Below are 27,432 nucleotides of genomic sequence, written 5' to 3' on the forward strand. Positions count from 1 at the left end.
TTCCTTCCTTCCTTCCTTCCTTCCTTCCTTCCTTCCTTCCTTCCTTCCTTCCTTCTTTCGGCTATCCAAAATAATGTTGCTGTGGGCACTAAGATGGTAAAGTGTATCTTTTGGTGAATATATATATATATATATATATATATATATATACATACACACACACACAGACACATGTATATATTTCTGTTGGAGATGTACTTATGATTAAAATTATTGGGTGTGTGGTTATATGTATGTTCAGTTACAGTATTTTTTAAAAATAAAGAATAGTGGCGCCTGGGTGGCTCAGTCGGTTTAGCGTCAGACTTCGGCTCAGGTCATGGTCTCGCAGTTCGTGAGTTCGAGCCCCGCATCGGTCTCTGTGCTGACAGCTCGGAGCCTGGATCCTGCTTCGGATTCTGTGTCTCCTTCTCTCTCTGCCCCTCCCCTACTTGTGCTCTGTTTCTCTCTGTCTCTCAAAAATAAATAAATGTAAAAAAAGAAAAAAGAAATAAAGAATAAAGGAGGGGCACTCGGATGGCTAGTTCAGTTGAGTGACTTTGGCTCAGGTCATGATCTCACGGTTCATGAATTTTGAGCCTTGTATCGGGCTCGCTGCTGTCCACGCAGAGCCAGCTTAGGATCTTCGGTCCCTCTTTACTCTCTGCCCCTTCCCCTCTTGCACTCTCAAAAATAAATAAATCTTAAAAAAAAAAAAAAAAAAAGGAAATGTGTGCAAAGTGCTCAGCATGTAGTATTAATACCGTAAATTGAATGGTAGTTAATACCATCATCATCATCATCCTCCTCCTCCTCATCAGAGGTGCCCTCATATTTTTAACCACATGGAGAATTAAACTCCTTGAACATGTCACCAAAGCTGAGGTTTCTCCCACACGTCTTTAGCTATAAAGCCACAAATCTATGGGCAGTGACAACTCTCTTCTCACTAGACTAACCTCTGTCCCTCAACCAGAGGGCCCTGCGAGGCAGACAGAGAAGAAGACGGAGAAGAAAGCCAGGACTGTGTTCTCCCGTAGCTGAGCACTGGCATCCCTCTCCTTCAGTCTTAATTTGTCTCTTCTCCGGTTACACGAGCGAGGCTGGTCTGTACGTCTGGGGTGTATGTGTTGCTGCTGGCGGAGAGGGGATCTGCCGGCAGGAGTGGCACAGAGAGGTGATGGTCACGGAGGTGGATCTTATTTATTCCACTTCCCGGTAGCGGTCAAGATAATATTTCAGGAACAGATATGACTTTATGAATAATGGAGCATGGATCAAAGATACTGTAGCATCTGTTTAATATGAAAAATTGCTGGGGGCAGAGCCCTGGTTACTCTTCACTGCAACTCCGCTGCCACCAAGAATCTTGATTGCCGGGAGACTGGGGTCGAGCACGGGAAAATAGACTCACTTGCTGGCGTCAGAAAAGTTTAAATGGCCAAGTGCTTGAAGGCCACTGGTCCTGTGGATACCAAACGTGTGTCCTCCGTGGTCTGCATTGGAATCACACGGGAGCTTTTAGACACCACTGGGTCCTGGACCCCCCACCCCGGAATCCTGGTTTGTGGTCCTGGAGTGGGCCTGCCGGTTTCTCTCGGGGGATCTGATGCACATGCAGCTACTGATCTCGTCCAGTCTTGTTGCTTTACAGATGGGGAGACTGAAGCCCTGTGTGGTTAAGACCCTTGTCCTGAGAGATACCGTGTTGTGGGTGGCCTTGGTCGAGTTAGAACCGGGTACCCTCCCTTCTGTTTGCATTTACATTTCCCTCCCAACATCCAATGTGTGGATGTTCCTTGAGAACCACTTGTGTTCCTCTCTCTGGTTCTGCAAGTATATTATTTCCTCTTGGTTAGTCTCAGGACCCTGCTCTTTTTCTTAGATAGGCCCAACTCAGATGAATTTTGGCATCTTCCTTTTTGGGGACATTTCCTTCCAAAAAGGAACCTCTTTTTTTCTAGTGTATGTGAATATTTTGGTTCTGTTGGATCTCTGCGACTCTACGGGGATGTGGCCAAGTCATCCTAGTAGAATGTTCCATGGCAAATGGATGCTGCCATGCATTCCTGCCCAGGATGCTGAGAAGCTATAGTTGTGAAGTGATGTTTACCTGGTAACCAAGAGCTCCTGGAAATGGCAGAATCACAGGGCAGAAGGAGCCTCGTGTGTCTGATTCTTCCCAGTTTGCAGAGGAGGTCACTGAGGCTTAGAGAGGTCAAGCAGCTTGCCCAAGACACACAGCTGGTTTGTGTGTGGAAGAGAGACCTGGAACTCAGGTCTTCAGACTGTGCCCCACAGTCCTTGCGTTGATTCCAATAAGCACATCTTTAATAGAAGAATTTCACATACCTGGAAACAGGCCGAGGGCAGGAGATAAAACAGGTCTTCTGAATGCAAGTCTTGTCTTCCGTTTGAACAAAGTCTGCATTAGAAAGTCTCAGGATTGAAGGTGGCATGAGAGATCCTTCTGTGCACGTGTCTCCTTTGTGTCCCTTTTAGCTGTCATCCAATCTCAGTTCCTTCTTCTAGGGTATCAGAAGCTCCTCTTTCTAGGTGGCCCAGTCCACTCAGGCAGTTCTGACTGTGGGAAAGTGACCCTGTCTTGACTCAGGAGCCTGCCTTCTGGGGACCCTTTCCCTGGACCTCACTGTTCTGTCTGGAGCCATTCAGCAAACAGGGCCATGTGGCAGGCAGGACACTGGCTTTGACACCAGGCAGACCCAGGGTCCTGCTCTGCCAACTACCAATTGTGTGTCTTAGATAATCCACTTTCACTTTTCTCCTTGTCTGTGAAGTGGGGACACTAAGATGACCACGTGAGAGAGTTGTTACGAGCGTTACACAAGCCGTCACACTTGTCGTGGCCACAGTGTACGTGTGTGCTTGTACAGCAATGCCCTTGGTCGTGCACCTCCCCGTTCTGGAGGCCTCTGGCCGTGTCTCCCCAGTTTCCACACGAAACCTTCGCACAGCCTTCCATTTCTTCTCAGGTGGCACCAGTTGAGATGGCCCATGTGCTTGTTGGCAGTCTCTCCACCGTGCCTCTCAGTTGAGCACTTTTATGAGACGAGCCTCCTTTTCCAGGCACGAGGAAGGGAGTGTGGAAATTGCCCGCGGTGTCACCTTCAAGTCTCTGAGGCCAGTGCCGCGTTCGGAATCCGCGTCATCGGCGACGGTCATGGGCTGTGCGTGTGCGAGTCTCTGTCTGCATGTGTGCGCATGTGCATTTTCCCAGAAATCCCAGTGTCAGAGCCGCAGATGTCCTGGCCCATTTTCCACATCAAAGAGAGGCTCACTGCCTCTTTCGGCGCCAGATCCAGGCCATCCCAGGGGGTTAGGGCTTCTCGGTTCATCCCTTAACGTTTGCCCGAAGCCATGTGCACTGTGTGCGTGCGGAGGGCTGCGGTCCCCAGACAGAACTGCCTCTGCTGAGGCCGCCACCTGCTGCAAGCAGTCCCCTTTCTTGGGATCCGTGGCTGTGCGCATGACAGTCCTCGTCAATCCATTTTCCACTGGCTCCTGGTAGGGCAGAGCCTCGCGTCAGGTGTGCCCCGAGCAGTCGCTAATGTGAAGGGCACTTTGCCGTGAAGACACCTGAGACCTGTAGGATAGTAAGAGCTGCAGAAGATTCATCCCCGTGTAATTTAAATCCCTCTCCAGAGTCACACTCTCATGGAGGGAGTGGGAGAGAAGGAGAGAAAAGCCTAGAATAATTCTAAGAAGTTACGGAAAAAAATCGGGGAGGGGGAAAGATGACCGAAATACGCTTGTTCAGTCGCCCACCCTACCGCCTGCTGGATTTGGTAACGAGCATTTTAATTTTCTTTTTTAAAGTCAGGGGCTATTTTCACAATTATGAATGCTGCAAATTGCATGTGTTCTGAAGTTCGCTGGTCCTATGAGAAACTCTTGAAAAAAGGGTTCCTCTGTCAAAGAGTTTGGGAAATGCCTCCTATTACAGCCCAGGACACGTCAGGATATTCACGGACAAGGGGTCCTTTTGGACAGACTTGCTGTGCTCCGGGTATCCTTGGATTTACCATATTTATTTGAAGAAAGGTCCCTTCAAATGTGCACCCTGTCTCTAATAGGCTGTTCATAACGTTCAGGAGTCAAAATCTTGGATGGGAGGGAATGGAGTGTTACGGAGATGATGTGGTTGTCGAGGGGGAACTGGGGTCCCCAGATCATGTAAGTAAGGGGAGGGGGACATTCCCCACCAGTATCTTTTTCTGATTTTCTGTCTGTTAGGCTGTGGGATATGCAGACGTCAGTTTTTCTAGGGTTTGGTGAATACCAGAGGCCCCTTCAGAGTTAAAATGTTAACTGGGATTGAGGTTGTCTATTTTCTTCAGGCGGGGGGGGGGGGATCCTAAATGTTTTATAGATAAAGGAAGGGGGTTCCCACAGATTGTGGTAGGAAAGCCCACACGGAGGGTAAACTTGGTTTTGTGAAGTAGCCCGTGAAGACCATTGTGACTTTAGGGCAGATAAACTCTAGGCTTTAGAGATAGGCCTGTTGCCAGATCCATTGTCAGAGTCACTGATTGGCAAGGGAAACCTGTCCCCAAAAGACTTTCATCTTAACACAAGTATCCCAGGCGGTGACATTACTTCATGGGCTCATGTGGGGCCACCATCGGGCATCTTGACTGACCTTCAGTTTAAGCTCATTTAGGTACCTGGTTCCTTCTCAGGGCAACATGCTGGCCTCTCCTTAGGGCTCTCTGGTGGTACCAGTGTGTGTCCAGAGAGCATGGGTCAGAAAGACCAATATAGTGCCTAACTGGATGGATCCCAGTGAGCAAGGAACCCTGAGTACACGGAGGGAAAAGGATGCACGAGAAAACTTTTGGAGTTATACAGATGCAGGTTTAAATCCCAACTCTCCTGCCACATCTTAACCTCACTGGGCTACATTTTTTTTTTCATCTATAATATGGGAATAACAAATAGCATTTTTCCAGGCATTGGGAAGATTAAATGGCATGCCATTTCACATATGAAATACTCCAGTGCTGTGATAAACTCTATCCTTCTGCTGGCACTGATCAAGAGAAGTTGAATGCTGGTGAGAACATCATTTACTGGGGTCAGTCTTTCCCCCCTTGTTCTACAACTTTGATAAGTTTGACTTGTCACTCTCTTTCTCCACACCTGCCAAGTTATAAACGTTTGCTCTCTCCTCAGCCTTCCCTAGTGTTTTCGTATCTTTCTTGCCCTGTGGAAGGCAGTAGCGAACACACTCTTTTTCATGCAAATGTGCCTTGAATTGGCACAAGGGTAGGACAATGTGTTCTTTTTCCAATAGCTGTTTTGATAATGCTTGGCAGTGTGTTGGTATTTTTGGCCAGAGTGGTGCATGTTGAGACCATATCCTCAAGGAATGCTTTTCTATCTGTCCTAAGTCTCTTTTCTAGGCTGCATAGTTTGGATTTTCCATTGATGAAAAGCACTTCCCTTTTCTTGCCCACATGGAAGTTTATCTGTCCATTTTCTGGGCCACTCCTATCCTCCCGTGTTGCCCAAGGCACATGCAGAAAACCTCTTGAGATCTTCCTGTACTTTATGCCTTAAAAAAAACTATTATATTATGTGGAAGAGCTTAGGATCATCTAAAAATCAGAGGTACTTTGGTGTAGTCCTCTTGGAGATCAGGGATACCAGGAGGAACATTCAGGGTGTGGAGAGCAGGTAAAGAGTGAAGGAGTTTCTGATGGGTGAAGTATAGGGCATCAGACCAGGTGGAGGATGACAGAGATAAACTGAGGGACAAGACAGATAAAGTAGAGCCCACAGTCAAGTCAGGGGCACAGCAAACAAAAGCACCCCAAGAAAGCCAGATAGGCTAAGAAGGATCCTTGTCCTGTCTCTCTTGTGGCCCTGAAGCAAGTGATTCTGCTCTTGACTGAGGAAGGACTTCCAAGAGATTCTGACCAGAGTCCCATCCGCAATGATCTATCTCCTCAATTACCATGGAGACTTCCATTTTTAAAAATAGCCATTGGGTAGAATCTTCGTGCAAAAAAAAAAATGCATCCAAATATATCCTAGCAGTTGGTCCCCCACACCCTTGTGCCTATTTACTCCCTTGAGGATTTTCATCAGGTTTGACTTTTCTTTATGAAGAAAGTGTTTATTCCTCCATATGTTATATTGGCTTAAGCAATGAGTGGTTCCCTGGCTGAAAATGTGTTACATGGTCCTCTGGCTTCTTGGAGGAACAGAGTGTTGTAGTAGTTAGGTGTGTGGCTGCTAGAGGCATCTTGCCTGGTTCAAATCTCAGCTGTGCTTCCTAGTAACTGTGTCACGTTGGGGAAGTTACTTAACCTGTCCTGTGCATCAGTTCTCTCATCAGTAAAATTAGGCCCATATGGTACTTGCATCTTGGAGTTACGTGGTTTAAAGGAAGTAAAACCTGGCAGGTGCTCAGAACAATGCCTGTCAGGTAGTGAGCCCTCAGAATGTGCTAAGATTTTTCTTTAGGTAGCTCTGAACCACACTGGCATACAGTTTACCTCTGTAGCCTTAGGTCTCCACAAAGGCATGTGAATAGTTTCTTTAGCAGGTCTCTAAGTTCATAGTGTTGCTTCAGAGCTCAGAGGTGCTTCCTCTAGGCCTCCCAGTTGATCTCCACATAGCTGTCAACTATATCCAGAACATTCTTTGTGTGCTTCCCATCTATCAGCTTCAAAAGACAAGGGAGTGTCTAGCATTTGATTGCCTCAGTAAAGAATTAGTCAAATAATTCAACAATTTTTATCTCCCTTGTCACCTTCTCAACCCTAGGCCTACCTTTTGCTCTGTGATTATTGGGTGGAACTAAGGATTCACATACTGGCATGCTGCTTTTGATGGATTGAAAGTCTTCTCTCTAGCCTTGGAGGGTTTTGCAAAATGGCAGTTGAGTTTTTGGGACTCACTAAATAGACCCTCATCTGGAATTGCTTACTAATCTCCCCAGGTGTGTTTTCTCTTCTCTTCGTTTGGGGAGTTTGCTTGTTGTTTTTGTTTTTTAATATATCTGTGTCTTAGTTACAATAGGCTGAGATTCACCTGATTAGCCATCCTTGTTTTCCTTTTTTTTGTTGGGTTTTAAGGACCTCTGGGTATTTTGATTCTTAAGAGTCTTATTTTCCCTGGGCTTCCAGGAAGTTGTTTTTTAACCTGGTATCTCAGGTTTTCTGTTGAGCCTTAGTTTTTTAATACTGTTTCTCTCCATTTCAACATGAGGTTAACAGTGATATTGTATACCTAAATGTCTTTTGCTTTGCTACTCCAGGATCAAATATCTTAAGGATTAAAGCAGAGATTCCAAAGATTCTCCAACTGGTAGTTACTAGTAGATGAGGAAATTGATTCGGACAGAAGTCCTCTGTCCTTCTTGTAATTCCTAGAACCCTCAATCAGCAGGGTTGACGTTTGAGTTACATAAATAAACACTATCAACAGATTCACCATTTCCTTGAAGGAAGAGTCAGGTGCTGGTGGAAGTGTCTTGAACAAGGTCTCCCGTTATCCATCTTTGATTGAACTTAGGTCCGTCCTTTGAGATTTTATGGTGGTCCAGTTCTCCTCTATGATCCTGAGTGCTTGATTGCTTGAGGAGTGGAGAAGATTCAAAACAGCTCAGCTCTTAGATTTTTACCTTGAAAGAAGCAGTATTTTTCAGAGAGAGGAAATCCTTTTTACGTTACCAATGGTCTTCTCTACAGATACCTCTCATGAAGACTTGTCATGAATACTTCTCCATGAATACTTCCAGTGATGAGAAGTTCGCAAACTCCCATGGGCCATTATTTTATCAAAGCATAAATATTTATACTTTATAAACTTTGTTTATCAAATATTGTTTTAATTTAACAACTGGTACACATTTATGGATTGGAAGACTTGATATTGTTAAGGCCATACTTCCCAAATTGACTTACAGATTCAACGTGATCTCTGTGAAAAACCAGGCTGCATTTTGCAGAGATTGACATGCTGATCTTAAAAATCCCTTAGAATACAAAGGATCCAGAATCAGCTGAACAATCTTAAAAAAGAACAAAGTTGGAGGATCTAAACTTTTTAGTTTCAAAACTTGATACAAAGCTATAGTAATTGAGATAGTGTGGGACTTGGCATAAGCATAGACATATACATCAGAGGAATAGAATTGAGAGTCTCCGGAATACACCCTTACCTATATGTTCAGTTGATTTTCAACAAGGTTTCCAAGACCATTCAATAGACATAGATAATCTTTTCAATAAATGGCGCTGGGACAATTACATATGCACATGCGGAAGAATGAAGTTGGACCCCTTACCACACAACATATACAGAAATTAAAATAGAACCAAGACCTAAATGTAATAATTAAAACTACTAAGCTGTTAGAAGATAACACAGGTAAAAATCTCTGTAGCCTTGGATGAGGTAATGGCTTTTTAGATATGACACCAAAAGCATGAGAGACAAAAGAAAAATATGCATGTGCTGAACTTAATCACAGTAGAAATTTTTTATGCTTCAAAGGATGCCATCAAGACAATGCAAAAACAGTGTTCAGATTGGGAGTAAATATGTGCAATCGTGTATCTAATAAGCGAATTGTGTCCAGGATATATAAAGAACATTTATAACTCAACAAAAAGACGTGTAACCCAGTTGAAAAATAGGCAAATGGTTGAAATAGATACTTTTCCAAAGATATACAAATGGCTAATAAGAATGTAAAAAGAGGCTCAACATCATTAGCCATCAGGGAAATGCAAAACCATAACGAGGGATCACTTCATACCCATGTCTGTAAGCAAAAAGTTGGATGATGACAAGTGGTGGTGAGGATGTGGAGAAACTGGAACCTTTGTATATTGCTGGTAGGGAGAAACACGGTGCAATCATTTTGGAAAAGTTTGTCATTTCCTCATGACGTTAAACACAGAGTTGCCATCTGACCCACCAGTTCCCCTTCTAGTTGTGTTCTCAAGAGGGTTGGAAATGTGTAATACAAACACACAGTCCTGATACATGGATGAACCTTGAAAACATTATGTGAAGTGAAAGAGGCCAGACACAAAAAGCTGTATATTTCATGATTCCGTTGATAGGATTTGTCCAGAATAGGCAAATCCATGTGACAGAGAATAGGTTAATGGTGGGTGGGGGGCAGGAAGGTGGGAGGGCTGGGGAGTGGCTGCTAATGGGTATGCATGATTTTGTTTGTGATGAAAATGTTCAGGAATTACATAGGGGTGATACTTGTACAGTTTCTGAAGGTACTAAAAACTACTGAATTGTATACTTTAAAACAATAAATTTTATGGCTTGTGAATTACATATCAATTTACAAATTAAAAAAAAAAAAAGCAAACCTACATGGACCCTGCCCAACTTGAACAGACACCTGCATCTTGCTTGTTGTGCTAGATTATGGAGATTCTCAGAGGAGGGACTAGGGGCTGACTCAGTAGTGTTGAGGGTCTGGGTACTCAAGGACATGGCTAGTTGCCAACTGGTGTGGCCATACCTCAGTATTTTAACAATGGTATGAATATACTGGTACCTGTCCGCTGCCTGTTAACTCTTGCCTGTGCCTCAATTCTGTGACTTCCATACCCCATTGGGAGCAACAGAAAGTGCATATATATATATATATATATATATATATATATATATATATATATGAATACGACCATCATAACACCAAGAAGTTGGAGCTCTGAAAAGTCAGAATCCCTTATTCTGTGGGCCAGAAAGTGATCAAATCAGCTTCCAATTAATATTTTTGAGTAGAGTCTCACAGAAGATGGTCAAAAAGTACCTAGTTCTATTAAATTGTATTATAATGCAATGTGGAGGTTCCCTTCTCCCTCTCCCTCCTCCTCCCCCTGTCCCCATCTCTGGTAAGGGTCATTGTATTTCCCAGGAAGCCACTGTTGCCTGTCCCGATGCCATTTTCCTTATTTGAGTTCAGAATTACATGAGCCTACCTCAAGGCTCAAAGATAGGTCATCTTGGAGGTAAACTTTTCCAACTTACTAATGTCCTCAGCCATACTTCAAACCCACACCCACAGCAGCTTCGTGTGATGGAGCCCACTGTATTCCTAAATACATGGCTCAGTACGTAGGAAATGAAATTCACATAAGAGAAAAAGAAGGCGTTTACATGTTAGTTATTCATTTATATCCCATCTCATTGCAAAAAGTGTTTGAGGTGTTTTGCACAAGTGTCTGCGAGCAGTGAAGCAAGACGGATGAAGGGGATGACAGTGTTTAGAAACGGGGAATAAGTGTAAGGACGTAAAACTAGTGGCAGGAGTTGACTACCAAGTATGTGCTGCTACATGGGAGCTTGCAGACTTGGCTCCTGCCATCCTAGTGGCCAAAGCACAGAGGTAAACATTACAGGCTACAGGCAGTTGTTCAGAGGAAGAATAACTTTTCCAAATGTTGTGGGCTAACAGAAGCTTCTCCCACAGCACCTCATAAAAAGCAAAGTGTGGGATGCGAAGTTACACTCTCCAGCATCCTGAAAATAGATCCAATGGTGCCCCTCTTGGGAGTGTTGGTTAAAATATCCTTTGATGCAAGCTTAATGCTCAAACCCACTTCACAAAGTGGGTGGGTGGGTGGGTGGAAGAGGGAAAGCTTTAAGAAGCATCCACGGGAGCCTTGCCTTACTCCGGGGAGACCCGGGCAATACCTGCAAAAGGAGGGGGGGTGGCTTTGGGGAAATCCGTCGTTGAGGCTGGATGGAATTGCCATCTGCCACCCCAGTACGTCCCATCTGGGGCCTTGCAGGTTGGCTTTTGCCAGCAGTGTCCTTCCCATCCTACCCCCACCCCTGCCCAGGCTTTTCTTCCCAGGCTTATTGGAACTTGATCATGTGAGGCAGTAAATCATTGAAGTCCAGAACAAATCTCATTTGACATTTTTATCTTGACTCTTCTGGGGGCCTTTAATTAGCATGATTGCTGAGTGCGAGATTGCTCAGATGGAATCTGCATTGCTCTTGGTCGGCATAATGGTTATTGAAGTTTCTCTGGTTTCTCTTTCTGGACATCTAGGAATGACTCTGGTTAAAAGTGATTAAAAACCCTTTAATATGGTCTAATAAGGGGTGGTTGGCAGTGCATTGACATGTGTTAAAAAATGCATCTGAATATGGACTCACAAGATTGTAGAAAACTTACTCCTGAAGTTCAGTATGGCTTGTTTGCCACCCTGGGTCCCACCGTGTCATGTGGGACCCCACAGGGTCCCCCCGTGTAGTAATACTCTGCTGGCACAGCCATTGCCCCATAGCTCAGGCAGCCACATGGTCCACAGCTCTGACAGTCTCAGCCCTTGTTAACAGTCCACGGGCTTCGGGGAGCATCAGAATATGTTATGATTAAAGATGGAAGTCTGGTTGGCAGTAAGGGTCCTGAGGCCCCAGGTTCTGAAGTGCAAGTTGTTAGTGAACTCTCTTGCTGATGTGGAACACACTGTGGCAGTGGTTCTCAACCAGGGTGACTCGGCTCCCTAGCAGACCTGTGAGAATGTCTGGAGACACAATGGGTTGTCCTAGGGGTGGAGGATGCTACTGATATCTAGTGGGTAGAGTCGATGCTGCTGAACCTCGTAACAATGCAGAGGACAGCCTTGCACAGTCAGGGCCAGTCGGGCCCCAAATTTAATAGCATTGAGGCTACCAAATCCTTCACTCTTAACTTTCAGAGCAGACTTCCACATGATACTGCTTAAAGCTCAGAATGGCCTGGTGAGCTAGAAGGTGTAAAAGTCTCTTGTCCATTTTACGGGCCGAAAAATCAAAGCTTAGAGTGACAGTGACCCTTCCGTCTCCTGCAGGGCCGGACCATCTAGTTTTCATTTTATTGCCACTCTCACAGATTGCACGGGGATGATGTGAGCTTTGGGGTCTCTACAAGTGTCCAGAAGGAATACAGTTTTACCTAAATACTTAACGCACATCTCTGGAGAAACCATGACCCCAGGTGTCTTATGCAGGAAAGGTACCCCAATTTCCTGTATTTCCCTTGGACATTAAAGAACATGTACCCATCAAAAAGTACTGTAAAAAGGTAAGACTTGGTCATACTTGATACTTGAAGAAGAGTAAGGTCATTGCAGTGGGTAAAAACATTGTTTGCACAGTCTGATACCAGTTCACACACTCACATGCTTTGGGGGCCCTGACGGTTACATAACGTGGGGCAGTCTATTATGACAACAGGGAGGGGTGTGTTTTTGGAATTGAGAGCATGTGATATGCCCAAAAGCATTCATGTAAAAATTGTGCCTCTTAACTATCTGGGTGTCTGGGTGTATATTTGCAGGTGGAATACCTTCCAGAGCTTGTCGACTTAGTGGGTTAATAAACCTGAGAAGGGTCACACAGGATGGTAAGAATAGAGCTGTAATTACACTATCACTGCCTGGAGATTTTAAAGGATTTGTAGTTTTAGGGGACTCTATATAATAGAGATAGTTCAAAGTAGGTGTCTCCTTGCCATTTCTCTGTTCTTAGGGCATGCATGGCTGTGTCATTGCACATGGCCTATGGGTCACATTTGCAATTAGCATCTCATTCATGCTGATTGTGGCCGGGCACTGAGCTGTGCACTTCACATACATATCTGTAACCCCTTGGTTACCGCCGTTCTAATTACCCCCATTACACAGTGGAAAGACCGAGCTAAGGGGGCTGATATCACTTGTGTGTGATCCACAACTTGACCACAGAAGTAGAAGTGACACTTAGGATGGGCTTATTCTCCTTTCCTGTGTTGCCGTGTTAACCGTTCACGGCAGGTGTATTTTACTCTTTGCTCCTCCACCACGAAAGTTACTCCCATCCTCATTTGAAGCACAGGAAGCAGGGCCACTAAAGCATCGAATGAGTTGACTGTGATAATAGTTTAGAGCATAGAAATGACATGTCCTGCCTCCTAAGGCAGCCAGTGCGCCTGGAGGCGGGGTGGATAATAGACACACAAAAATCCCCCAAAGAATTCATCCACATACACAAAAGTCTCTGAAATAAGTTGCCTCAGTGTTAGTCTCTGTTCTTTTACTGATCTTATCAAACCTAAAGCAGGTCTGCTGTGAATGAATTCCACTACAGTGCTCGGAGCGGAGAATGACTCTGTGTGCTGCAATGCAATGGCTTGAAGAGCATCATTTAATGGCAGGTGTCTTGCCTCGGGTCTGATGAGGGAAAGTCAAGGGCATAAGGTTTCTAGTTCCTCTTCTCAGTGTTGCCACACTGTCTTTAAGGGTTGCAGGCATGGTCTCGTGGGTGTGTGCTGATAGATCTCTTGCCCTCCCGGGTCTGCTTCTTTGCAGGTGTCCCCAGTGCTGCTACTGTCCCTATATCATCAGGCACACTGGAGAGACTGGACACTGCCCAGACCCCTGATTTACCAGCATCCAGCCTGTTACGGGTCACCCTATAACCCAGAGGTCCACACACTATATACAGCGTGCAGGCCCAATCTAGGCCACCACCTGTTTTTGTACAGCATAAGAGCTAAGAAAGTTTTTTATATTTTTAAATGGTTGGAAAAATACCAAAGAAGAATCATCTTTCGTAACACATGAAAATGATATGAAATTCAAATTTCAGTGTCCATAAATAAAATTTATGGGAACGCAGCCACACTCATTCATTACCAGTCGTCTGTGGCTGCTTTCACTCAACGGCAGAGTTGAGTAGTTACAACAGAGACCCGTAAAGCCAGAAATATTTACTATCTGGCCCTTGACAGAAAAAGCTTGCTGGCCTCTGCCCTATCCTGCCGACCACCGCCACATATCTCTCTTTTCCGTTCACCTTTATCTGCTCTCAGGCCATCCTTTCTTTCAAATCCTTCAAGACTCACCCATCACCCAAGATCCTGAAGTTCCTTCAAGATCTGCCCCATGCTAATCGTCTCCATTTATTTCCTGAGGAGAACCCTTTGCACTTCCTCAGATGTATTTTGTCGAAGACCATCGCGAAGACCATCACTCACATGGTTCTTTCTGCTGGGAGTAACTTTCCTTCCTATTTTCTCACCTGGAATTCTTATTTCTCCTTCAAGCCTCACTGAAAAATGCGACCTGCTCCAAGGAGGTTGAGTCTCCCGCTGTAGTTAACCTCTAGGAATGCCCCGTTGCTCTCCTAGCACTGCTTTTATGACCGGAGGTCCTTTCTGTTTCAGCCAAGGCTGGAGGGCTTTCACTAGGGTTGAGGTCCCAAGGGTGGGGGCACTCCACGCCCCTGTCACACTGAGCTGGCGAGTACAGGCCAAGCATGGCTGCCTGATCAGGGGCTCCCCGGGCTCCCTAGAATACTGCTATCCCCAGGTATCTAATTCCCATGACTTTACAGGAGATTTGTTCTCCCAAAACTACATGACCTTGTTTTGAAACTGGGAAACAGAATTCCACACTTGGAAATTGATTTTTAACATTAAGTAGAGGGGCCATTGTCATTAGCTGATCCATCATTTACTCTAAATCTCTTATCCCTGAATCCACCCGTGCTGTATCTATTGATCCATCATCTGTCTGTCTTCATTTATCCATCCATCTGTCCTCAGCTATCTGTCATCAGTTCACAGCAGTCCCTGCTTCTCCATTCTCTCTACCATGCGGCTCTACCACCATCACTTGATTGAAGTCCCATTTTGGGGAGGTGACTCACACGTTGTCCCCAGTACTAGTTTCCCACTGCCCCTGCTGATCTTGTGCCCATCTCTCCTTTACTCCTGCTTTATGTTCCAGCTGAATCATACTCTGTGCTTTTCTGGAAGGACATCCCTGTCTCAGTTTGCTAAGGCTTATATAACACAGTTCCACTAACCGGATAGCTTAGAACAACATTTACTGTCTCATGGGCCAGAAATCCAAGGCCAAGGTGTTGCTGGGGCCAGGCTCCCTCTGAAGACGCTAGGGAAAGATCTGCTCCTTGCCTCTTTCCTGGCTTCAGGTACTTTGCTGACACTCTTGGGCATTACTTGTAGACACGTCAGCCCAGTCTCTGCTTTCCTGTTCACATGGGGGGGGGGGGGGGGGGGGGGGGATGTGGGTGGGTGTGGATGTCTACCTGTGTTCCAAATTTCTCATTTTTATAAGGGCACAGTCATATTGGATTAGGGCCTGCTGTTACGACCTTACCTTCTTAGCTTGACCATCTTGAAAGACTCTGTTTCCAAATAAGGTCACTTTCTCAAGTGCTAGGGTTATATATTTTTTTTTGGGGGGGGGGGCGCAGATAAACCCATAATAATCTCCCACTTGCTGTACTTTTCTTAAGCTGCTCCCACCGTTTGGAATGCCACCCCCACCACTACGTATTTCTGCCTAGGGACCATCTCTACCACCTCTTTTCCCTTCACATGTGATCACTCCTTCACTGAACTCCTCAGCTGTGGGTGGGCACCTGTCTCTTGACACTCACTAGAGTATATCCTGTATCTAATCATTTGTTTTAGGAGTCTGGTTGACTGTAAACTTCCCCCCCACCCCTTTGTTTTTTGACTCCTGGAAGATCGATACTCAGATATTTGGAAAATTAGTGCTAGGTAAGCCTAAGAAGATGTATCCCTTACATATTTGGCACTGGATTTTAAGCTTCTAGTCTAGAGCAATAATTATGTCTTCCTTCTTTTTTAAAAAAATATTTTATTTATTTTTGAGAGAGAAAGTCAGAGCGCAAGCAGGGGAGGGGCAGAGAGAGACAGGGAGACACAGAATCTGAAGCAGGCTCCAGGCTCTGAGCTGTCAGCAGAGAGCCTGATACGGGGCTCGAACCCACAAACCAAGAGATCATGACCTGAGCCAAAGTCAGACGCTTAACTGACTGAGCCACCCAGGCACCTCTATTATGTTTTATTTCTATTGGTATTCCCACTTCCTTTTTCCAGTTCTGAACGGTTTCCCATGGGCATAGGTGATCCTCAGCATGGGTCAGCAATTTAGAGATTTGGAGCACAGTGGAAGCAGGGATTTGTGTTTTTCTTTGCTGGTGTCTGTCACAGTTGTCTGTCATTGCAAAGTTCTGATGCTTTGTGATCTGTGTAACATGTGTCTGCCACTGTTAATTAGGGTATTTAGGGAGATTGTGATACCTCCACTGCCCAAAATGCATGAGTCTTTCTTGGATGTCTCTGTGTCTGCATGTTTTGATTAAAGAAATTAAAGAGGGCCCCAAGATAGGTTAAGAACTGTTGCTTTATACAGATGTATGGTGGAGCCCTTTTCTGACTTCTTTTCATCTTCTCCTCCATTATCATCTTTAATATCTTCTTTATCTTCCCTAATCATAGAAATTCAGAGCCAGAAAAACAACTCACAAGTTTATGTTATTTAATAGGGCTGTAAATTTAGAATCCGCCAGCCCTCTGATCCTATTAGCCATACCCTACTCTAAAATAATCTTCTTAAAATTGATACCGCCCAGGGATTTGGACTTTGTTGATTACATTTCCTGCTAGACTCTGGCATTTGCTTTTTGCTCATTGGATCTTAAACAATATGGTCACGACCCTGAGGAAAGTCAAGCACCTTGGGGTACCAGACAGAGTTGAAGACCTTGGTTCTGGGAGGGCCACATAGTCAAGTCAGGGGTAGGAGGCACTGATGCTAAGATGATAACTTTTTTTCTTTCCTTACCTCACCAAGATATTTTGAGGCTAACATAATCATTATTTAAAGTTTTTGGAAGAAGAAATGCCTCGCAAATGCCAAGATACTATTGTAGAACCTCAAAATAATGTGGCATATTGTTATACAGATTCACATACACACGCGTCATATCACACGGTTCTAAAAAACAACTTTTCTATTCTCTAAAACTCTGCTCTGTCAGGTGGGAAAATAGGGAGAGATGTTGCACATGCATCCTTCCTGGGTTTCAACATGGCAGAGAAGTTAAGTGCGGATTCTGACTCAGGTTTGGAACAGAGCCTGAGATTCTTCATTTCTAGCAAACTCTCAGGTGATGCTGCTATTGCTGGTCTAAGAACCACACTTTTTTTTTTTTTTTAACGGTTATTTTGAGAGAGACAGAGACCATGTGAGTGGGGGAGGGGAAGAGAGAGAAGGAGACAGAGAATTATAAGCAGGCTCTGTGCTGCCAGTGCAGAGCCCAACACAGGGCTTGACCTCACAAAACTGCGAGATCATGACCTCAGCCGAAACCAAGAATCAGTCACTTAACTAACTGAGCCACCCATGTGCCCCATAAGAACCACACTTTGAGTAGTCAGGGATTAGAGCATGAGGAAACCACAGTAGGCACAGGTGGAGGAAGAGAAGCCAACAGAAAGAGAGGGAATAGAAGGTAGGAAGATGACCAGAATGGCACAGTGTTGTAAATGTAAATGTCATAAGGGATATGGGGTGGTCAAGGTGCCACATGTGTGGAATGATCAAGCTAAAAAGGAACGGAGAAAATCTGGTTGTGGAGTAATCATTGGTGATCTTCAAAGAGAGTAGTTTCTCTGGAGGGAAGAGAACTTAGGTTATGGAAAGTTAAGCATGAGTGATCTGTGTGGCAGTGGGGGTTATAGTTGGGATCAAATTATGCAACATGTTGGTGCCCAAAAGAACTAAGGATATGGAATGACAGTAAATGGTATGTATGGTAAAGTGGAGGACAGTGCTCCATCATTTACTTGGTTGTGAGTCTGGGAGTGTGAGGCTGGGTTTGATAGGTGTGTACATACCAAAAGATAGAGGTGACCATATGTAGATTTCTGCAGAAAGGGGAATAGAACAGGAGAGAAGGAAGATGCCAGGGGTAGGAAATACCTGAAGAAGGAAGTCGGAGATAGGATTGAAGGCATCATATAAATGGTTGGCTTTGGAAACAAGGAAAATACGTGTTTTCTCTAATGTGGAAAGGAAGAAAAATAATTGGGTTCTGATCAAGATGGTGTAATGAGTTCATGGCTTAGTGCATCTCCCTTGCTCGAAACATAAAACAGTGACATAAAAACTTAAAAAGACATAGCTAGCCTCTTCCCCTAAACAAGATAAATAACCTGGTAGACCAGAAATAGTACAGAAATAAAAGATGATGAGCAGAGCTACATCCATCCTCATGCTGGGCTTTTAAGTCTAGAGGCAGAAAGTAGGTATGGGAATATAGCTCTGAAAGGATCTGCAGAACTATGGTGCTCCAAATTGTTAGGGGATTAGATTTACTGCTTGGAGTCATGGGCTGAGGACAAACTTTCACACTGATGAAAAGAGTCTGAAAAAATAATGTTGTCACTTCCTGTCTGTGAGCACAGGAAATAGGAATCTCTGAGCCTAAGAAGTGGGGGAGAGAGGATAAAGATACAGCCTTTGAGATGATGAACTAAGTTAAGCTACCCAAGTATCTGAAGACTGTTCTGCTATATCCCTAGTGCTACTGTGTAGGGGCCCCAAGCCATCATCATAAGACTAGTTCAAAATTGATGTTGTAAGGGCCCAAGTGGAAGCAATAGTAAGAACAGCAATAACAACAACAAAAACAACAACATTGGACAGTGATGAGTGAATGAAAAAGGAAAAGGAAAAAAAATCCTACTTAAAATGAACTGCAATCGAAAAGCATGAAACACATGGAAACAAATCTAATGATAAGGATGCTGGTTATCATGACCTTTATTCAGCAATATTCTCGTGATCATAGCCAATGCAATAAGGCAAGAAAAGAAATACAGGACTTAGAAAGACTGGTGACTCTCCTAATCATGAATGCTATGATCACCCTACAGAGAACATCAGAAAACTGTAGAACTAACTGGAGAGTTCAGCAGAATTCCAAATACAAGATCAATAAACAAAAATCAACATATTCCCTAAACACCATTAGAAAATTTATGTGAAAACAAATCTCATTTACAGTAGCAAAAATGGAATAAAACTAAAAAAATGAAGCTTTGAAAAAGTATAAGTCTCACAAAGATATGCAAGATTTTATGGAAAAATATAAAACATTATTAATAATAGAAGAATAGTAAATGGAGCATATATCTTCATCATGAGTAGGAAGAACTGATATAATAAAGTTGTTGATTCACCCTCAACTCTGTAAGTTAAATACAGTAAAAAATCCCTGCAGGGTTTTTGAAGACACTTCCTTGATAAGCTTATTCTGTAATTCATATGAAAGAATTAAAGACCATACCTAGGGTATTTTTTTAAAAAAGAAGGTAAAGATTGAGGAGATTTGTTACAGTAGACAAAAGGACATTATAAAGTTACAGTAATTAAGATAGCAGAGACAAACAGGCCAAAGTATAATATTTTTTTAAGTACTTAGAAAACATACATACATACACCTATGTATGTAGTTACATAAATCTAGACAGATAGATGTGTGGATAAGTGTGTATTTTTGATATGTCACTGCAAATCAGTATGAAAGGGAAGAACGATAATGTAAAACCACAAGGGGAAAAATAAAGTTAAATTATCACCTCATATCAGTCACAAAATAAGTTGTAAATTCTGGTTGAAGTTTAAAAGTAGAACTGTTTGTTTCAAAAGGTTTTTTTTTTTAATAGTTAGATATACAGAGAATTGTAATGATAGTACAGAGAACTCCCTTATACAGCTTCCCCTGTTGTAATCATCCTGTATTGCCATGATACATTTGTCACAACTAAGAAACCAGAATCAGTACATTGCTGGTAACTAAACTCAGTACTTTACTCTGATTCACTGGTTTTTCCCCATTTTTTTTTTCTGCTCCATGATCCCCTCCAGAATACCACATTATATTCAGTTATCATGTTTTCTTTGCCTCTTCCGATCTGTGACAGTTTCTCAGACTTTCCTTGTCCTTGATTACCTTGACAGTTTTGAGGAGCACTGGTCAGATTCTATGCAGAATGTCTTCCAATTTAGACTTGTCAATTGGGGTATGGGTTTTAGGAAGAAAGATCACAGAGGTAAGTGCCATTTTCATCACATCACATCACATCACATCACATCACATCACATCACAGTGATCACATGTCACTGATGAGGCTCACTTCAATCACCTGGCTGAGGCACTGTTTGCCAAGATTCTCCACTGTAAAGTTTTTTCTTTTAATGTTTACTTTTGAGAGAGAGAGAGTGTGTGTGCGCACGCTCACACACACACACATGAAAGGGGTGGTTAGGGGCAGAGAGGGAAGGGGAGACAGGATCTGAAGTGGGCTCTGTACTGACAGCAGAGAGCCCCATGCGGGGCTTGAACTCCTGAACCATGAGATTATGACCTGAGTCAAAGTCAGACACTTAACTGACTGAGCCACCCAGGTGCCCTCTCCACTATAAAGTTACTTTTCCCCTTTACCATTTTCTTTGAAATTAACCTAATAAGCAAAGCACATACTCAGAGTGGGGACTGAAGCTCTACCTCCTTCAGTGAGGAGTCTCTACATCAATTATTTGCAGTTCTTCTCTAGGGTAGATTGTTAAATATAAAAGCAAAGATGATATAATTTGACTTTGAGGAGGGAAAATCTTAAGATACAGATTATAAATATCGTAAAGTGAAAGATTAATCCATTTGACCAATGAATTTAAAAACAAATCTATATAAGATGCCATATACTAAGTTAAAAGACAAACCATAGACTAGAGGAATATAATTCCAACCCATGTATCCAACAGAGAATTTGTAGACAGAATAAACAAACTCCTACAAATCAAAAGACCAACAACTTATATATATATATATGTGTGTGTGTGTGTGTGTGTGTGTATATATATATATATATATGACCAATAAGTGTGTGTGTGTGTGTGTACACACACACACACACACACACACACACACACACTTTACAGATCTATTTATCTATAGATACAGATATATACTTTACATATCTATCAATCTATCTAAACACACACACACACACACACACACACACACACACACACACACACTGTATATGATACACAACCTGAGTAGTAATCAGGGAAATACACCTTAAAACCTTAAGGAGATAACATCCATCACACATGAAATAATATCTGATATGGGGATACGGGGCATGAAGTTCACCTGTTTAGTGATCCTAGAAATATGAGTTAGTACCATCACTTTGGGGAAACATGAAAGAATACACTGAAGGATTTATATGCACTAAATTATAAGGAAATCCTCTAAAGCCATTCTTCTCAAATATTTTTTTTTTTTTTTTTTGCACACACATCACCTAAAGAGCTTGTTAGAATGCAGATGTTGATTTAGGGGGATGTAAGATTTTCCATTTTTACCAAATTCCCAGCTGCTGCTGCTGCTGCTGCTGGTGGTGGCCCACATGCCCACACTTTGAGTAACAAACCTCTAGAGTAGAGGTTGGCCAATGGTGGCCTTTGGGCCAGTGGCCAAAAGTGGCTCCCATCTGTTTTTGTAAATAAAGTTTTATTGGAACATGGTTATTTGTTTATGTGTTGTCTGTGACTGCTTTCAGACTGCAGTGGCAGAATTTAGTAGTGGCAACAGATTTGATGATTTGTATAAAGCCTAAAATATTCATTGTCTGTCCCTATGTGGGAAAAGTTTGCCAACTGCTGCTCTAGAGAAACTCTCCCATACTCACATGAAGAGACTTGTGCAATAATATTTATTGCAACTTTTAAAAGAATAATGAGAAAATGGAAACAAATGGCAGTTGGTAGAACAGATAAATGATTTGCAGTATGGTCACATGGTAGACTACATCAGTTAAAATTAATGAAAGCTACCTGGATCAACATAGATCCACATAGATAAATCTGGAAAACATCCCTTGTTGAGGCAAAATAATGCTGTGATTTGTGTATCGAGATATACTTAGGTAGCAAAATTATTCAGAGGTGCTTAGAAATGATCATCTGTTTCAGGGAAGTGGTTAACTCTGGTTTGGGATATAAGCAGAGGAGGATCGTGGACAGGCTCTTGTGTTCAGACCCATAGCTGTGATGTATTATTTCTCTCAACATTTGGGAAGAAGATACCAGAATATTGTCAGTTGTTGATACTGGGTGGTGAGCACATAGTTTTGCTCTTGTCTATACTTCGTGAATATTTCAAACAATTGAAAAGATTAAAAAGTCAAGAAAAGGAAAAATGTGCTGAATGTAAAGACAGCCATCTTGAAGTTCAGGGAGTGGAAGAGGAGGGATGAAGATAAGGGTTCTCAACACCTGAGGCTCCCTCTCCTCTCAGCTCAACAAGAGAAGGCGACGTTCTGCCGTTACAGGTTGTCCCTTATATGGTTAATTTTGAGAATGGTGGACATATGACTAATTTCACTCCATGGCTTATGGAGTATTTTAAGTGGTCACTTCATCCACGTCCTAGAGTGGAAGAAATTTCCCTTTCTCTGGGACTAACGTTCACCCCTTTCAGCCAAGATGCACTTATTGTTGGGACAATCTTCCTGATGCCAGGGATGGAGCCCCCGGCTACATCCTCCTGCTTCTGAGTGCAAGCCTTGAAAATACCCATCAGGGAAGAGTCACAGAGCGCTCAAGCTTCCATCAGGGGCTAGCCTCTTGCTGCCATCTGAGGATCTCAATGTTCTGTGCCCTTTTGCATCACCCGGGTGTGGATGCCCTCCCACTGACTTCCTTTGGCATGATTCTATGCGCTAAATCACATTTGGGGTACATTCAGCCTCAGCCCCCTCCCTCAGAATATCTGCACACAACTGGAACCAGACTTGGCACATGGGCCAGGGAGGTCTCATCGTTTATTTTCCGGGTTGTACCGAGGCAGCTTTACGAGAAGAGGCACCGCATACTGACGTTGGGGAATCTCCGTTCCACACTCTTAGCCAGGAAATGTACAAGAGGGACGTTTCAGTTCAGCAGCCAAGTACATTTGAGCAGCCTGTGGGACCCTTTGTAGCATGTTTGTCCGCGGAAGGATATGGGGATACTTGGGTCAGATCATGTCCCGTGGAATGGAGTGGCTGTGTGAAGAGGCCTGATAGCTTGCACTTGACAGCATTTGGTCAGGTGCCTTATACGTGTAAGCAGCGTGGAACACACAGCCAGTGACAGTGCTATAGTGCCACCTTCTCCCCAACGGCAGCGTTGTGCGCGGTCTCCGGCACGTTTTCTCACTGGGAATTTTATTTCCAAACACGATGCCCTCTTACCCGTGCGGTTGAGTTCCTGAACTGCCTCTGCCTTCTGAGATAGGTTTGTCCCTTGGATGTAGGTGTTAAGCCATGACTAGAGGGAGCATAGTTTGGTCATTACAGGGACAGATAGCAAGGCTTGGCTGAGATGGCATTTCCTGGCCTTTAGGGCACAGCCCATAACCTAGTGCTGGCTTTGTGTTCCTTGTAGAGTATGAAACTCTAAGACAAACCATGCAGGTATTGAAAATAAGTCAAGGGGCCAGGTAGACGTTAACAGGGAGTGGTAGAGTGCATGGAAAAGCAGAGAACACGTGCCCTGTCTAAATTGAGTGGCTACCATGTTGCTCTGATTGTCACTGTGCAGAAATAGCTGGCCCATCATTGCCAGCACTCTTGGATTTTCAAGGGAAGCTAGAAATGTGGAAATTTTAAATGTGAAATCTCCCGAGTTTTAAATGTTGGCAACTAAGTAAAAAAATTTTAAAAAGAAATTGTGCCGAAAAAAGACACGTCCTGGAGCCACATATGGCCTATAGGTTAGGTTTGCAACCTCAGAATAAAAGAAGAGAGAGGAGAATTTTAAGCAAGCTGTATCATGGACAGCAAGCCAAGGCATTTGAGTCCCACCCACCTGGGTCATTGCTACCCGCCTTCTGTTGCATCTAATGGCAGGAGAAGAAAGAACATAGGTTGAAGACAGAGCGGTGGCCACATCAGGAGCCAAAGGTGCAGAACAAAGGTCCTATCCCAGGGACCAATAGGACTCCCTGGTGACCTTCTTTCCATGACCCCACACAAGCAGGAAATGCAGAAAGAGAGACCTGTGGTGGAGCTTTTCTTTACCATAATGCACTCGTTCCTGTGCCTTCTTGTTTACATAGTGGCCTAGGGGAGGGTGCTGGGGAGAGAGTTCTCCTGGGCACCATGCTTGGCTTCCTAGGGGTATGCTCAGATACTTCACCCTCTTGCTATGGGCGTAACAATATTCTGGGTAACTGCTCTTCTCTCCAAACTCGTTACCATCTCTCTTTCATCAGGTTTACTTTTCATCCTTCCTGAGCTGAACTCACAGAAGTGCCATCAAAATTAAGGAGTCCATGTGTAGACACAGTTTGGGATTCCTTACTTGGAAGGTCCTAGGCCATGCAAAGTGTTACTGTAAGGGCAGTGCAGAAGATGAAGCAGCCTGGGGTAAGGTTAGACCAGGCACCTGCTGGAGGAGGGCAGGGGCGGGCATGGGATGCTCATCTCCCTGGCCAGGGAAGCTGTTAGTGAGGAAAGATGACTCCTGTCTTCCGTCTGGGTCTTGTAGAGGGAGCCATATATAAAGTCCTGCCTCCCCTGCAGAATGTCCCCACCACTGCTGCCTTGACCTCCGTTTCAGCCTCTTTTCCCTGGATATTGATTTTCAATAAATGGAAGCCATACTGCAAAGTAGTTACGTATAAGGACTTTGGGGTTGTGTAGAGCTTGGGTCAGCATCAGATTCTGCCACAAGTGAACTTGGTTGGTTTGCTTGTTTTTTAAATATATTATTGAGCCTTAGGATTCCCACATTTAAAATGGAGTTAATAACATCAGCCCTTTAAGGATGTTGGGCGATACTGAATTAGCCACAGGCATCACCTGGCACTGTCCCTAACTTACATAGATCTTTGGATGCCAAGGCGCTCAGTGATGCATCTGGTGGTAGGGTTGTTATAGCTGGACATGTTACAGCAACCTTCTTCAGTCTGTGCCTTCCTGCAGCATGGTTCAAAACCTCTCACCTCTTCTTACCCCTTGGGAAAAGCGAGGAGGCTATGGAGACAATACCCCCTGGCTGGGGTGCGGTGCAGAGCAGGCTTCTTGCCCTTCCATCTGTCCTGTTGTCCCCTCCTGCTCTCTGTCTCTGTCTCTGTCTCTGTCTCTCTCTCTGGACAAGGATCTGAATTGCTCTGGGCCTCCGGTTCCCTACCAAGGCACCCATGACCTCAGCGCCAGGACTCCTGTGTATTTCAGCCCACTGTTGAGTATAAAGTGCTTCTCTCAATGTAAGTGCTAAGCACTCGTGTGATGTAACAACTTGAAGATGACAAACAAATACATTTGAAGAGGAAATGTTGGAAAATAATCCAATAGAGCTCCATTCGGTATTGGGCCTTTTATGAAGGCCACAACCTAAACCACTTTATGGAGTTAGGTAACGAAATTATCATGTCACATAACAAAAGGAAGAAGCAGGGACAGAAAAGGAGGCTGGGAGAATCCGAAGCCATGTGAGGAGTGTGTAGGCAGAGGAGATGCAAGGAAGTTCTCGCTGGCAGGTGCCAGAAAGCTGGGGGCCCTAGGTCGCCAAGGCCAGGGGTCGGCCCTGGGGCCGTGGTGAGACCACAGAGAGGGACAGATGATTGGGATCTGTGAGGCTCTCAGAAAAGTGGGAGAGGCTTGAAGGTCTAGGCCCCCTTCTGTGTTGCACAGCCGTTGGAACCCTCCCTTCTCTGCTGCAGTGAATATTGAATCACTTGCCCTTGAAGATTTGACCTGCTTTTGGCCCGGGGGGATTGGCTCCGGTCCTTTCATCCAGTACTGTGGGTGCTCAGCGCCCCTTCTCCCCCAGCCTGCCCTCCCAGCGCCCCTCCCTTCCCCAAACTATCCCAGAGTCTCTGGCTCCCTTCTCAGGAAACCTATACCAGACAGTCCCTGAAGACCAGGCTCTGTTCTGAGTTATGGAGCGCCCACAGTGAACTCTATGCTGCACGACTTTGTGTAGAGCAGTCACCAGATGGAGGAAAAGGTTAGGTACACGGGGGTCCGTGGGGGCACAGTGAGCAAGGCCTTCTTTGGAGGTGGCTTTGCCCCTCCTCGGCCCTCCCTGCATCCATCTGTGCTTTTCCCAGTCAGTGTCCACGGTGGTCCTGGTCTCCCCTGCCCTCCCCCAAGCAGATGCCTTTTCCTTCCTGCTCCAGGGCTGCTCAGAGCAAGAGGGGGAGGAATAGAGGATCTTGGAGCAGTGCCTCCTATGCTATCAGGATTCAGCACTTAGAATCTTGGAAAGGCTCCACCTGGGAAAGAGTTCCAGAGAAAACAAACTTCAGATCCCGGCTAATATGGGAAAAGGCTCATGTTCACGGAGGCAGCTTCAGGGACCTTGGCAGAGGCTTAGGCAGGCTTGGCCCTGCCTTTAATGGATCCAACATGGAGCCTTCCAGGACCCATGATGCTGCATGGCCTCCAAAGGAGATTTCACTCTCCAGCTATAACGATAAGCCTTTCATAGGAGTTGTAGTCCTTGGGTCTACTGAACCAACAGCATTTATCGTTCCAACTGTTTATGCCCTAACTCAGGCAGGAAAGATTTTTGAGGGACCAAACTCACCAGCGCCCCATGCCCCATCTCCTCGTCCTCCCCCGCTTATCAAGTTGTTTTCCTCTTAGAGATTAGCTGAATTTTTTCTTGGAGAAAGAAGGGGACAGAAAGAGGGTCTTGGGACTTGCAGGGCCATTACCTAAGTGATAAGAATCCTCCTTCCAGCCCTGGGAATGGCATCCAGAAGAGCAATGATGGGCACACGTTCAGGTTGCTCTGGTCCAGGAAGGAGGATTCGGGGGTGGGGGGCAAGGATGTTAGGGAGGGGGTTGGACAGAGTTCATGGGGACGGCAAACCTTCCCTGACCCCCTGGCGCAGTTCTCGAATGCTCCTGTGTGATACTGTGAGGACAGTGTCTGTAGACTGTATGCATGAGGTGAACCAGGTGCCCCTCTAGGTAAAGCAGTGTTGACTATGGATCGGGGAACACCTGGCTTCTGCTTCTGGCATCGTGCACATGAAAAATACTTCCCCTTGTTTCTGTGCTTGGGGCTCAATACTGACCATTAATTCCCCCATGTCTGCCTCTTCTGCCAGGGGTCTTTTCAAACATAGACAATCATGGGATATTAAACTTGAAGGACAATAGAGATCATCTAGTCTCATCAACTCACTATATATATGAGGAGCCCGAGGTCCAGAGTGGGGAAGTGGCTTACCCAAGGTCACATGGTGAGTTACCTCCTTTGACGTCTTTGTATGCAGTACAGGCCCCACCCCCAACCAGTTTTGATTCTTCAGATCTTAAGACCACATGGAGTCTCCAGTATGTCCCAGAGGACTGGGGGATGACTAGGTGCCCAGTGTGGGATTGGTACTAAAAATCCCTTAGGTCAGAGGAGTCTTCCAGGGAGGACATGTCATAGGGCCGAGGCGAAGGGTGTGGGAGAAGCAAGAGAGGGACCACAACCTGGATAGGAACAGTGGTGTCCCACACCTCCTCGGCAGGCTGCCCAGACCTGTGGCCTGCCTTCCCTTCCACCTCAGACCCAAGAG

At 44.6% G+C, this 27,432-nt stretch overlaps 1 protein-coding gene across 6 annotated transcripts in view; it reads left to right on the forward strand.

Annotated features, from left to right (window-relative positions):
• NTRK3 (neurotrophic receptor tyrosine kinase 3) overlaps nucleotides 1–27,432 on the forward strand; it is a 398,556-nt gene that overhangs the window by 252,888 nt on the left and 118,236 nt on the right. Inside the window, exon 13 of one of the 6 annotated variants that reach the window (XM_040493716.1) lies at nucleotides 26,974–27,108. The exons of the other annotated variants lie outside the window; for them this stretch is intronic. Within the exon in view, the coding sequence (XP_040349650.1) occupies nucleotides 26,974–27,108 (135 nt within the window). The remainder of the gene's footprint in view (nucleotides 1–26,973; nucleotides 27,109–27,432) is intronic. 6 annotated transcript variants of the gene reach the window in all.

The sequence above is a fragment of the Herpailurus yagouaroundi genome, unplaced genomic scaffold (genome assembly GCF_014898765.1).
Source record: "Herpailurus yagouaroundi ecotype Mexico unplaced genomic scaffold, PumYag 185, whole genome shotgun sequence".
In the NCBI taxonomy this organism is placed as follows: Eukaryota; Metazoa; Chordata; class Mammalia; order Carnivora; family Felidae; genus Herpailurus; species Herpailurus yagouaroundi.